General features: G+C 32.9%; 1 protein-coding gene across 20 annotated transcripts in view; it reads right to left on the reverse strand.

The window, feature by feature from the left end:
• The window catches only part of Spn (protein phosphatase 1 regulatory subunit spinophilin), a 77,596-nt gene that overhangs the window by 13,542 nt on the left and 49,067 nt on the right, over nt 1-14,987 (reverse strand). For 11 of the 20 annotated variants that reach the window (XR_013006352.1, XM_076408806.1, XM_076408801.1 and 8 more), the window contains exons 3-13: nt 7,451-7,639; nt 7,130-7,392; nt 3,989-4,482; nt 2,641-2,661; nt 2,144-2,310; nt 1,861-2,088; nt 1,536-1,806; nt 1,149-1,483; nt 946-1,089; nt 769-881; nt 440-493 (exon numbers count right to left, since the gene is read on the reverse strand). Coding sequence is in view for 19 of the 20 variants with exons in the window: in XM_076408806.1 (XP_076264921.1) it covers nt 440-493; nt 769-881; nt 946-1,089; nt 1,149-1,483; nt 1,536-1,806; nt 1,861-2,088; nt 2,144-2,310; nt 2,641-2,661; nt 3,989-4,482; nt 7,130-7,392; nt 7,451-7,639 (2,279 nt within the window). In the remaining variant the exon portion in view is untranslated. The remainder of the gene's footprint in view (nt 1-439; nt 494-768; nt 882-945; nt 1,090-1,148; nt 1,484-1,535; nt 1,807-1,860; nt 2,089-2,143; nt 2,311-2,640; nt 2,662-3,988; nt 4,483-7,129; nt 7,393-7,450; nt 7,640-14,987) is intronic. The other 9 variants (XM_076408818.1, XM_076408800.1, XM_076408815.1 and 6 more) reach the window with 5 other exon arrangements.

Raw genomic sequence — 14,987 nt, forward strand, 5'->3', positions numbered from 1 at the left:
ATCTTGTCAGACATTATCAGTATAAGACTATTTCTGAACTAAATTTTGAATAACACAAATGACAGAAAAAATTGGACTGTAGTGTGGTTGGAAGTGTATCTCAGTATCAAGTATTAGTATATATTTTGTACTCATCAAGTTTACTCATCATACAAGCTTCATACATTACCCCTAATATTGCAAATATCACATTTTAATGACTAATATTATGATAAGAAAGTAGTAGTCAAGTTGTTAGTTTAAATTTTAACTAATTAGTAAACAATAGTTTCCAATACAAAAAATCAACAGTACCAAAATAGTCGTAGATAAAATCCTATAAAACAAAAGACCAGAGCCTATTGATGACTAACAAATTCTAAGCACAAAGAAATCTAGACAAGCAGGAAATAAAATCGTATACGGTTTCAGAAAAAAAAAGCTACTGAAGTGTACCTACCTTTGACTTCAGGCGTGAAACCTCATGCTCAGACAACTTTAACTTTCGTTGTGTCTGCACAACACAAACACATTGTTATAACGAACATACATATTTATATGTAAATTGTGAAAATATTGCGAATAAAAATATCACTGCTCGCGATCTCCTACATCATTCTTGACGAGATATTTTTAAATGCATTATTTTATCATGCAAAAGAGACATGTAACACTTTTATAGATTGAACATAACTCTACATATAATGCACATATTAAGAAAAAAACTGGACAGACATTGACACATAAATTATATAATATTATTGTGGATATGAAAGATGTTAACATTACCTCTTGTAAGAGATTTCTTAAAGACTCCGATGTATCCTGTTCGTTATCAAATAAACTTTCTTGATTCACTGTTGGACTAACTGGACCATCACTAACACTAGTATTTGTCGACCCTATGATATTATTGTAATTGAAAGAACGTTTTCATGAAAGAACGATGATGTTTTAAAAACATACCTGTTAGTTGAACAGTGCTTGCATCACTTTGCTGCTGTTCAGCCTCAAGCATTCTCTGTCTTCGTTCCTCTCTTTCTTTGTCTGCTTGCAGTGACTGACGGATAAGTTGGGCAACTTCACTATTTTCTGGGTCTCGTTCTCTACCTATAAGATAATAGTATTATATTAAGTTATCAAAGAAATTAAAATGAAACAGAACTGACCTATACTGAATTTAACCAGTCCTGATGTGTTCCTTAACACACTAGCCGCATAGGCTTGAGTAACACCAACCAAACTTTTACCATCAACTTCAATGATCTGGTCATTGACTTGGATACGACCGTCTTTCGCTGCGGCTCCATTAGCTGTAATGGTTTTGACGAATATCCCCAATTTTTCAAGACCAGCGTCTGCACCTACACCCATCCCGATAATACTTAGGCCTAATCCCTCGGGACCTTTAATCAGTTCAACGGGGAATACTTCCATCTTTTCCACCCTCTTCTCCAGTTCGTATTCAGCAGATGCAGCTACAGGATCAACATCCTCGTTTCTCCTGCAAGGATATGATAATAATACTCGATAGAAGGATGCTTGAAGAACTATACCTGTCGTAATCGGAAATACTAAAAGTAGAAAACACTCTGATTGGCTCTACAGAAAAATTGACTTTGGTAGGCTTAGGAACATATATAGGGTAATCAAGTTCGTCATCTTCTTCTTCTGGTGGCAGTCCTGGAACCTCCATCCAGAAATGACCATCTTCATAATAATGAACTCCATGTTCCACACCAATTATGGGTATCGGTTTTGGCACGTAATCCGTTTCATCGCTGACTGTTTCAACATTGTTCGCGTCAGATATACTAGTAACTGAGTCTAAAAACAATGTATAAAATTTCCTGATTTTGTATATATACACTTATGATATACCGATTAATCCAGAATCTGAAGCTGAGACACTGGCGTCAAATTTGTGACTCATAAATTCTTCCTCATCCTGAGTTGATATATCTAAGCTAGATGTTGATTCATAATACTGTGACAGAGGTTCCACCTCCTTTTTATTGTCTTGATTATCGACAAGCTTTTGAATTTGTAATTCATTTATGTCAGGAACTGAAGATGCAGGTGCCGATTCTTCTTGCAGAGATGGTGGACCTAAATTCGGGGTAAAACTCGAAAAAATGCTTGTATTTGGTGTACGGAGATTTACCTAAGCTGTCATTTAAGGAAACTGGACCCGAAGAATCATGTACAGATGCTGTTATAGAGTCTTGTAGCAGGGAACTAGTGTTTGGTAACCATTTGGGTATTTTGGGGTCTTTTGTGTTTAGTAGTCTCGTAACTTCTTGAGCTTCCTCGTCAGATAAAAGATCCGGTCTAAAAATTGCAATTAAAAATGTTTATATCCAACGAAAATCACAACAGTTCTGTGTTCTCGGTATACTGTTGTTCAGATGTTGTAGTGATGATAGTATAGCTCCAGTCAAACGTACCCACCGCCCACTGTTAGACACAAATACAATATGTAACGTAACAACACACCATTTTTGACCTCATCCTAACAATTTAGAAGAAAAACATGGATCAACCCAACAACAAACCAATTATCAAGCAACGTGTTATTTGAAAGTAGTGTATGACCATCCAGTTTTCGTGTCATTAAGACAGCAACCACCAATAACCCATTTTGATTTCGTAAAGACTCACCTAATTCTTTTCTCCAGAATTCTTTAATCAAAACAGGGCGTTATGGAACAAAATAATTCGTTAATAGTTGTAATAAGAGAACAGCTTTTGTAAAAGAACGAAATAATAGTTACTATGTTTTAATAGTTTATTTAAAATGAGGTTTTCCTTAACCTTAAAATTAAAATTCAATTCGCCTATAAAGGGAGGAAATTATTTAATTAATAGCATATTATTTTTAATAACTTAAGCGATAGTAATAAGTAAATCCTTTGTGCTATACTTAAACAGAAACATAAAATTTCATAAAAACGTTCTAAAAAAATCCATCCCACAATTCATAGTAATCTCCAGTAAACAAAGGCTCATTAAGTCGGCTTATTACATATTTATCACTGAGTAATCTTTCTGAGCGTTTTTCCTATGCGATAGTTCATATTATGAAGCAAATATTAAACGATACATTGTCATTTTATATTTTTTCCACGAAAGAATAATTTTATATCTCTATCGGTAGATATTAATTAATAATTATAATAATATAATAATATAATTAATCTAATAAAGATAGTGAACTGATAAGACCTAAATACCTGATAGAATAAAATTAAATTTATGGAATAAAGCCATTATGTCATCAAATATGACACTATAATATAATAAATAAATAAAAACGTATCAACTTGTTACTGGATAAATAACTGTTTCATAGAAGCATTCTAATTTATTATATCATACATGGATTTTTTATGATTAAAATTTTGTTCCAGAAATGAAAAATAATAAAAAATACTGCAAGAGTCTCAGTATCTGGTATTTTTCAATGAACAGGGGTTCATCAAACTAATTTATGTGTTATTTAGTGTGTTATTATCGAGCACTCTTCATTAAACATTGCTTCTGGACAACCAACATCAATTAATAAATATTTTAAATAGTCTGATAGTTGATTATCAGTTATAAAGAATGGAGGATGTTAAAAATAAAGATGTTGAAATGATAGTGCCTAAAAGAAGAATAAAACTAAAATGGATTTATATAATAGATTTTTTCAAGGACTTTTTAATTGAATAAAAGTATTATGACATGGGACTATAGTATAACAAATAAAGTCATAATATATTAACTTGTTACCAATTAAATAAGGTTTTATAAAAGGATTACATTAAATTATATCGTAAATGGATTTTGGATGAATAAAAGTTTTGTGCCTGGAATGAAAAATAATAAAAAAATACTGCAATAGTCTCAATTTCTGATTTTTCTGGACAACAAATATTAACTAATAAATATTTTTAAAAATCTGAAAATTGATCGTCGGTTATAAAGAATGGGGAATGTTAAAACGAAAAGATTTTAGTATATTTACTTTTGGCTAAGGAGATTCTCCGCTTCGTCTGGTGTCATCACATCAGCTTGGTCCTTTTCCTTGGAGGTGCGTTCTAATTCAGTATCACTGGCGTCCGCATACTCGACGTCGTTCGCATCCAATATATTAGCCTCGGAATGTTGATTTTCCGGCGGTTTGACGTATTTGTCGTTCTGCAACGCCTCCCTGCTTATGATGAACGGTTCAGGTCGAAGTATATCGTTGATCTCCCGACGCTGACAATTCTCAAAGCTCTCCTGGCTCTCCAGCTCCGTCAGGACCGAGTTCAGTATGGGCGCCTGGTTGTTGTACATGATGTCCGAGTCTATCGACTGCTGGGCCGGTACAATCGTCACTTGGGAAACGTCAGAGTCCGTGGAGGTGATCGATTTTTGATGCATGATTGTCGGAGAGCGATAGGGTACCGCGTAATCCGCATCAGAGTCCGTCGGGGACACGGACTTGTCGAAATCCAAAGTACGTTTTTCAGGTACCTGTGGAATATAGTATTAAAAATCATAATTGGTCTAGAAAAACATATATTTTCTTTAGTCTTGATATAATATATTATATTGATTGAAATATTGTTGTTAATGGGGGGTAGTGGGGAAATAACTTGATGAAATAACTTGTTCCCATTGAGCAGCTTTATTAGTTAAACGCGCTTTTACTTTTGTACTTGAAAGATTACTGAGTGCGATTTGCTACCATAGAACATAGAGACATTGATAGGGGAAGTCAAATAGTCAATTGTATCTATAGCCTATTCAAAATAACAGTGAACTGATATCATCTAGATGTTTTTGCTTCTTATATATAAAATGAATAAAAACAGTGAGTAGTTTTTTTATATAAACATGAAGTTATGCAACTCTATGGGGACGTAGAACATACACTCACACTCTGCTGAGTAATAAAGGATTTAAATGGCACAAAACTAATCCACGAAGAGGTCTGATGGAACTTGAACTAATTGAACAATATACTATACCATGGTACACTGGTGGAGAAGATTCCAACAAGTGCACCGACAAAGACTGCAATTAAGAAATGGCTTGGAAGACATATATTAAGTTTTGAAGAAACCATGCTAAAAGGTAAACTATTTCAAATTCTTACTTGTTAAATATAAATGAAATGTTTAATTGCGTTTTATGTAATTTGCTTTTTTAGTAAATACATGGTAGATCAGATGTCTGAACAATATGGTCACAAAGAATTATGATGTGTGACTACAATACAATAGAGTATTACAATAGACATGCAGGTCGAGAAGGGTATACAAGCAAGAACTGTCTGGATATGGGGAAAGAAGTATTGTCTACAATAACAACTTTGATTTGGATGACCTCGATCATATATACATTGTAGAGTGTGAAAGATTTATGTGCATAGATATGTGGATAATTGTTCAGAATATACATGAGCATTTGGTTAAAATGTATGAGGAGAGAAAGAATACTAAAATGTCAAATTACACTGCACTTTAAAAATATGCTTTTTAAAGTAGCATACATTTGTAACCAAAATTAGATAAACGTTTAGCGGTAATGTAATATATTGTGTGCAGGTCTCGCTATCGGTTTTATTTTATTCTTAAATTCTGCCTTGTTAATAATGAAAATAGCGTTAGGAACTTTCGACTGAAAATGACCATTGACTATTTAGTAACTGACTACTTTTTACTATCGACTGTTTCAGTCGTTATTTTTTCGACTGATTTTACTAGTAGTTAAATTTCTTTAAAAAATATTAACCGTAAAGAGAATATAATATTATTTTATGGTACTATATTCAATATTTATACTAAATATTTCTAATAAATACATTTTCTGATAGAAAAACTCAAAAATTCGAAGAATGTATTACATCTGAAGACATTTTGATAAAAAAAACTAGCTAGAATGAAAGAAATAATTAGACCAGATGCTATAACAACTTACAAATTAAGCAGTATGTATGAATATTAATTTAAAATACTTCTGTTCAATGATAAATGAAGCATTTATTTTATTTAAAAAGGCTCTGGTAGTTATTGTGCGATCATTTTTGGTTATGTCATGGATTAGTTTATTTTCTATGATTAGAGGTATATGTTTAATTTTTATTTAGTATTTATAACAATCGTACATCTTTAGTTTTTAGGTTTTGTTTAAGTTCTATTGTATTACCTATAGTATAGTACGTTATTTAAAAATAGCAATTAACATATTCTTAAAATACGATAAAGTGTTTGTGGGGTTATTATTCAATTCCTTTTTACAGATACACAGAACATTTAAATATAAAAGTAATTCCACTTCCATTAAAATGAAATTATTGATTGCATGGTAATAGTATTCAGTAATTGTTTCTTTCCTTTTCTTTTTTAAAGTAAGTACCTGAAAGAATGTATACATCCCCGTCTCTATACTATCGTTAGATAAAATCATAGAAAAAAGATAAAATAAGCACATTTAAAATAAACTGCTCCAAGCAATTATCTCCGTCCCTTCCTCTCTCACAATTTATATAGGAAAGAATTTGTACATCTTCGTCTGACATCAGGAATGAAAAAAAAAACAGTCGGACAGTGCATTTGACTGAAAATAATAATTGCTATTTAAGAGGAAATAGTAAAAATATAATAATTAAATAGTAATTACTATTTTCAGTCGTTAGTTTTTTTCACTATCGACTGTTTCGACTGTTTCGCGACAATCGACTGTTTCGACTACTTCAGTCGATAGTTCTCAACACTTTATGACAGTAATTTTACACATATATGTGTAATATAGGTAAACATAAATCTGTCTATATAAATATAATATATAATTTTTATTTCAATTCTATTTCTCAATAAAATGTGACGTCAGGGGTTAGTCATGCGACACATGTTCATTTAAGGACCAATCAAATGCCTTCATAACAAATTAATTTCTTTGCAGATGCCTAACAATGCAGGGAAACGGTGTTCCCAGCACCTTTTCTGCTAAAACCATACAAAACAATTCTGAAATTATATATATTGAGTTAACACTATGGTTTACACTTTGATGAAAGAACACATACTGAAAAGTGAAGCCGGTCAGTGAAGACTTCAACGTGAAGTTCTAAATTATTTAAAATTAATGCGCAGGCCCGATACTAAAAACAACTTACCGAGTATTGTTTCTCTTCGGGGATAGTACCGACGCCCGATTTGTTCTTGTTAGGAACGGCGTACAGGGCTTCGATCTCCGCCTGCGTCAGTTTAACGGGGTTGATCTCCTGCACGACGTCACCCTCCGAGTACTCGTTGACGTCCTCCGGCGAATTGTCGCTGTATTTCACCGGGATGTCTTCGTTCAGGGGAAAATCGTACAGCGAGTCCTCGTGCGGCTTGAGCTTGGCTTCGATTTTCGGCGACGGCTCGTTGAATCCGCCTGAAATAGCCGTGAGAAAAACAACGACGAAATCAGCTGCGTCGAGATAAATATTTACGCGAACGGGATTCGCACGGAACGTGCCGTTTATCCAACTGACCTTCGTCCGATGTGGTGATGATCGATGCGGGTCTGCTGGGCAGGCCTCCCGCTGGAATGTTCAACGAAATGCTGGATACTTTCGTTCTCCTTGATACCACGAGAGAATCGTCAGTCTTATTGTCATCTTTGTTGCTATCATGATTCCCTGGAAAGAGAAACGTATTTTTATTGGTTTATGTCATGGTCGTCGGTTTTGTTAATTCAACTAAAACTTAAATAATAACTCAATATTAATCTAATCTAGTTTAATTACTCTAATATTCAGCTACATATGTTTTGTAGTAAATCAAATGTTCAGATAGACAAGAAACTTTTCATTGAGAATTTTATTTATAATACCACACAATATAAAAACTGTTTTTGAATAATGTCATCTTGTGTAGTGTAGTGACGTGACGGAAATGACTAGTGACAACATAATAAATACATTTTTTATAAATGTCTTCACTTACTACTAATTTTAGGTCGACGAAAACACTACATTATAACAGGTCAATTGAAAAGTAACCGGTGTGACATATAGATGGCGGTACTAGAATTAAATCAATATGTTTTTTAGTCAACCCTAACCCTCAACAGATGCGTGTTTGACAGCAGTCCGATCATTAGTTTGTGAATTATAGCATTTTGAGTGAAGCAACTTTTGTTATTGTGGAAAAAATAGATAAAGGAATTTCGCGTGTTGATAAAATATTACTTTTTGAAGGGAAAATACATTTGAAGCAAAAAATTGGCTTCATGCCGAGTTTTCTGGTAAATCAACTATCAAGGATTGGTATGCTAAGTTTAGATGTGGTGAAATGAGCACCGAAGACGGTGAACGTAGTTTACGAATATTTGGGTATGAGAAAGCTCTGTGCAACGTGCGTGCCTCGCGAGTTCACTTTTGACCAAAAACAATGACGGGTTGATGATTCGAAGCAGTATTTGAAGATGATCAAGCGTAATAAACCCCAGTTTTTGCGTCGATAGGTGACAATGGAAACATGGCTCCATCATTTCACTCCGAAGTCCAATCGACAGTCATCCAAGTGGACTGCACACGATCAATAGAGCGGCCAAACAGTGGAAAAACGCAATAGTCGGTCTGCAAAGTTATGGCGTCTGTATTTTAGGATGCACATGGAATAATTTTCATTGACTACCTTGAAAAAGGAAGTACCATCAACAGCGACTATTACATAGCGTTATTGGACCGTTTGATAGACGAAATCGCCGAAAAACGGCGGCATTTGAAGAAAAAGAAAGTGCTGCTTCACCAAGACAATGCACCATGTCACAAGTCAGTGGAAACGATGGACAAAATCCATGAATTGGTCTTCGAATTGCTTCCTCATCCACCGTATTCTCAGATCTGAAAAGAAATCTCGCTGGGAAGAAATTTTCGTCAAATGAAGAGGTGATCGCCGAAACTGAGGCCTATTTTGAAACAAAGGACAAATAGTACTACAAAAATGCGTTAACATTGCGTTAACATATTACATGTGGAAACAAAATTAAAGTTATCTTCCATTGATCACTAAAAATGTGATTAAAAATATATATAGTGATCAGTGGGATTGGTGACTTCGATTGTAGATCAGATTATTCTAAGAGCAACATTATTTGAGGCATGTGGCTAATATTCTATCAATATCGTGACCATGTAAAGTGAAAATGTTTTAGGGGTCTTCATGAGAGAATAAACCATTATTAACTTATTAACCGACTTCAAACAAGGAGGAGGTTCTATGTTAGGCTGTATATATATTTTTAATGTATGTTCGCCGATTTCTCCGTCTATTGTGGACCAATTTTTAAAATTATTTTTTTGTTCGAAAGAGTGCACTTCCGAGATGATGTGGTCCCGTTAGAACCATGAGGGAAGGGGGTTGAAATCGGAGGAAACGCTCAAATTTCAGACACATACAAAGTTTTCAGATATTTTTTTATCTAAAACAATCAGATATTTGTGAATAATGTTATTGCTAAGATGATATGACGGAAAATTGGAAGTTATTCAGTGCAAAAGCTATTCAGTTTGCTTTTTAAGCAGTAACTATAGTATATAAGACCTCGTAGAAATATTGTAGACAACTACATGTAATAGTTATGCTTCTATGATGTAATAGTTAAAGCGTTTAGCTCTCAATCGGAGATCGCGAGTTCGATTCCCGGCTCGGATAATTTTTTGTTGTTCTAGTTTAGTTAGAGCATTTATCAAATCACCTAGGCTAGGTAGCAGATCCGGGGACCTGAAGAGCCCGTTATTTCTCTACTCCAGAACTACCGATCAAGTAATATATACAGTTTGCTATATCACAGTATCGAATTTTAACATTGTTTGAATTATTTATCAAGTTGCAGTGTTAATATCTGCTAAAAGTGAAAAATTCACCTTCATCTATTTATTAATCAATAAATATGGCATTCATTGTAACAGCTTCTTAGAAAGTTGCAACCCTCATACAGTATTGACCTTGAACAATCAGATATTAATGTTGAAGGTTCCTATACTATCACCAATTAGCGTCGGCTTAGTATTTATGTTTGAAAGGTCCAAACAAGGAATGATGAAATTACTAGTAAAATAATAAAATGTTTTTGTACAAAACGCATTGTATTAAATTACTGCAAAATACCACTCTATGGCAACTGTGGCTCTCCATTTGAAAATCGGTTCCATAAAAGTGATTTATTTTAGTTATAAGAATAATGTAGACGTTAAAAATATGTTCGGCTTACATAGAATAATTTTAAGCCATAGTGCCCACAGCTGTGTTCCTATTTACCGGAAACACTTTTTTTCCAGCTAGTTATTAATATGAAATATTGAATAATTTCAGAAATAATAGATAAAACAAAACATTTTCAAGTATTATGAATTATACTGTCAATATTGTCCAAATCATCCGTTACTGTCACATTTTAACGTAATTGTTATGACACACTACGAACCTGATCGATGCAGCATTGATCGATGCGAAAGATAAAACAAATAAAAATCGAATAATATAAGGAAAATCCATTTAAACCCGAGGTCATGCGATATTAGCATCGCAACGTCAGTTAAACGGCTTATATCGAGTGTTGTGCCATTAAAAAACGTTTTAGATCAAAAACGAACAACCTCCTACGTATAAAAGAGACAAATGAAATTCTACCCACTTGATAATAACTTTCGCAATTTGGTAACGAGAAAGAGAGAAAAAACATCTATTTTGTATCAATTTAATTTTTATAATTTAGTTATTAACTGGTAATCAGCGGTCATGCTCATTACGATTATCTTTCCATCAGAGTTTCATTTTTACTTTGGTGCGTTACAAATGCCAATAACGACAGCGTGACTAGCGTGTTATATCCTATTAGTTCGTCAGTTGTCTAGTTAAAAAGCACTATGATAATTAAATTAATTGTTAGGAGAAGTTTGTCTAAATAAACGTTCAGTTTAACCCAAATATAAATAGTTCATAAGGGAATTTGTAGGTAATAAGCGATGAACACGTTAACATTTGGCGTTTGAATAATTCTCGCTGTTATTCTGTGTAAATTAATGCTTTTCTTAGTTGTTAGCCAATCTGATCTCTGAGGCAATATAATACGTAGGAAAATGACACGTATTTTAAGGGTTAATGAAGAGACGACAGTAAAAGACCTCGCCATCCATGCCTATACAAGTTTTGGATATTTAGCATCCTTGGCTTGGGAGAAGCTGACACTAATTTGCTTTAATATGCCATATCTTCATTCATTTCTTCATATTTTATCAAAGTGCGTTTAAAGGTTCTTTGATGCTGTTGGTTTCATGAGATGTTAAGATAGCTGCGTCGTCTGCATATATTGCCGTAGTAACGATTTTTCTAGAACGGAGAACACTTTTAGAGAACTCCTGAATATATTGGATGTAATTCAGGAGTTCATCGTCTTGTTTTATAGTGAAATGTCTGTCTGTGAGGTAAAATTTTAGTAACAGAAAATGTGGATGAATTGGGAGTTTCTTTAATTTAACTTGCAAACCTATGTGCCATAGTTTATTAAAAGCCTATCCAACATATTTTATTTTGTTTGGCATTTTAACCAGATATGTAAATATGTTAAGTACTATAACAGGAATTGATACATCATAAAACATTTTTAACAAAAAATTGAACCGACTTCAAAAAATAAATAAACAACTCACTAAAAATTAAAAAATAATCAAACTTCAATTTTTAACACAAAAAAAGCTTTTTAAAATAAAATATGTACATAATAATTGTCGTAATAACTAAACAAAAATAATCAAAAACTTTATCAAACCTATCAACTACACATATTTTACAATATATACACAGGATTTAGTTTAATACCTACCTAGACCTATTTATCTATTTACAATATTATTTAAACTGCCACCAATTAACTATTTTGAAGTCGGTGCCGAACCCAAACAGATATATTTCAAGTTATAATTTAGATTTGTTTTGTTGGTAATTAAATTTTTTTGTATATGTCACAAAATTATATTATTATTTTTAGAAGCCAAGTAAAGGTGCGTATGAGAAAAAATAGGAATAAAGAAACAATGATTGACAATAAGGAGCGCTTTAGGCCCAGCAGTCCGCTACCTAACCTGGGTTATTTGACAAATATTCTAACTAAACTATAACAACAAAAGTTACTGACCACGCTGGGAATCGAACGAGTTTGGGAGCTAAACGCTTGAACCATTACACCATAAAAGCAGTTTACTACAATATTTCAGTTCATAAAAATTAAACTGAATGGCTTTTACACTGGACGACTTTCGATTTTCTGTCACAGCAGCTCGGCTATAACATCATACACAAATATTTGATTATTTTAGATCAAAAAATAGATGAAAACTTTGTACGTGTCTTTGAAATTTGAGTGTTACCTCCGATTTCCCCCCATTCCCCCTAACCGATCCCGATTTGGTGGCAATGGGACCACCTCAGAAGTGTACTCTTTCGAATAAAAAAGGAATTTTGAAAATCGGCCTACAATTGACGGAGAAATCAATGAACGAACATACATTAAAAATATATATATACAGCCGAATATAGAACCTCCTCCTTTTTCGAAGTCGCTAACTAAAGGCAATAGCTATAAAATACATAAAAACACAATAAAAAAGTATGTATAATTTGTAAAAAAGCAATATTATTTAACGTTTTACCCCATCATAACATTAGTTAACACCTCTTGAGAAGCATTAATGCAACAAAAATATAGGTAACTAAAAGTAGTATTATTCTTTAAAGAAACACAGTAAATAAAAAAAATATAATACACCTTTTAAACATACTATAAATTTCAATCGAAACAGGGGTGATATATTGATGACTATATGTCTAGACTATGCTGAAGTGCTACTCGAAACGATTTATATGCCAAGGGGATACAATCTCCCCTGAACATTCCTTGAAACAGACAGGGTGAAAAGTGACTTCAACGATCTCGTTTATATTTTTAGAATTTAGGTACGTACATTGATTTATGGTTAGTGCAGATATTTAAAGGTATATGATAATATTACTATAATGTACGGCATTATTATATATAATATATATGCAATTTATTATAAAAGTTGTTCATCCTTGTTAGTAATTATTATCTTCACCAAAATGTTTAGCTTTTATGTGTTATTATTTTTTTATATTGTGAGTTTTTTTATAATTCAACAGAAAAATTACTACTAATACGTTCAGGAATGAAAATTCGCTTTTACTTCAAGAAAAATAAAATAAATACGGCTGATCAGTTCGCATTCTAATCCAAACGAATGCTTATAATATAAACTCTTGTCACTATTACCGTCAAGCTTACTTTTCTTAGTTTTATTCAAATTTGTCTTCAGGGAAATTCAATTAGGAAGCTACGGGTAATCCTAAAACGCGAAAATTATTTAAAAACAACAAAAATATGTTTGTTTTGAAACATATTTTGAATCAGAACTGATATGTTCAACTATTTTCATAGCTAACTTGGATATCAATATTAAAACGGCGTTTGTTGATTATTGGCTATTAAAATCTAGTGAAACTATTAGTCGAACATTATAAGCAACGATTAATGGCGTTAAACCGAGTACCGAAGCAAGAAAAACACTGTGAACATGCCGTTACATTTTAAACGCCATAAGTAATATAGTGGTCTGTAACTGTAACCCATTTCTTCATTTTATGTTCCTTCGTAATTTTTATTTACTACTCAATAATCTAGATAAATAAAGATAAATATTCAAACGATAAAACTATAAGTATAGGAAATCGTTGTCCTGTATTTGGTGCAGTGTTATATTTAGTGAGTATGATGTTATTGGGAACACTCCCTTACCTGATGTACATGGGTCATATTGCAGAGTTGCAACAAAGCACAGTAGCTAATTTTGCTGATAATAGTGCCATACTGGCGTAGGTAAAAACAACAAATCAACATCACTATCATAATAAATAATAACTAATTGCCATATGCTAACAAGAGCAAAATATTTAGAACTGGATATTAAATTTTGAAGATTATATAGGATATTACAAGAAATTCTGTCTTGTTAACATACAATAAAATATTGCTGTATAAAAAAATCCTTCGGCTCATATGGACATTTCGCATCCAGATATGGAGAAGACTTAAGAAGAGCAATCTATACATAATTTAGTGGCTTCAGAACTATGGTGTTGGTGCAAAAATCGAGCATAGTGTAAACAAGTGGAAGCTAAGACATTTTAATGTGAAACTTAACAACTGCAAACAAAAACTTCCACTCAAAAAAAACTCTTCCAGGATATATATAGTTTTGACTTGAATATGTTTTAAAGCCTATTCCAGAAATTAAATTAAATAACTATTTCGACAGGGATAAGGACTACTATGAGACAGGGAATCATAAACGTTGACATAAATTCGTTATTATAAGGGTACTGTCTTATTTTAAAAGTCTTACTATTTTTTGATCACTTACTATTTGGATATAAGGAGAAAGACACAGATCAAACTGTGTCTTTCCCATATTGTCCCAATAATCAAAACAAAGCCTCTTCTGATTTAATTGTTATTTCTTTTACATAACGCATAACCAGTCGCTCTACATTTTAGTCATGTATTTGTGTAGGTTCAGGCATTCGAATCATTCGGGCGTCCTACATAGGCGGCATAACATTTTTTGTAGTTTATTGATTACTAGGTCTGTAGGTGAAACAGAAAGATCGCTGAATATTTTACGCTACAATTAAAAGATCGAAATACAATGGATTTTTGGCTTAGTAGCAGTTCGTAAAAAAAGAATAATGTGTCAATGTGTTTTTACAAACTAAAATTAACCTGCCGATTATCAATCATCGTCGGCACAAAGTTTCGATGCTTGTTCTTAAATATGGTGGGTGGCATTGCAGCTAATGAAAATTATGTATGAAGGTTGTATGAGTAAGTGCCTCGAATACGACAGAAATAGCGTTTCCAGTTTTTAAAAAGCAGTGACAGCCAACAAGGCCCACAATTGGATTAAAGAC

The sequence above is a fragment of the Rhynchophorus ferrugineus genome, unplaced genomic scaffold (assembly GCF_030347505.1).
Source record: "Rhynchophorus ferrugineus isolate W39M unplaced genomic scaffold, kcgeb_rfMv2 rfM6, whole genome shotgun sequence".
NCBI lineage: Eukaryota > Metazoa > Arthropoda > Insecta > Coleoptera > Curculionidae > Rhynchophorus > Rhynchophorus ferrugineus.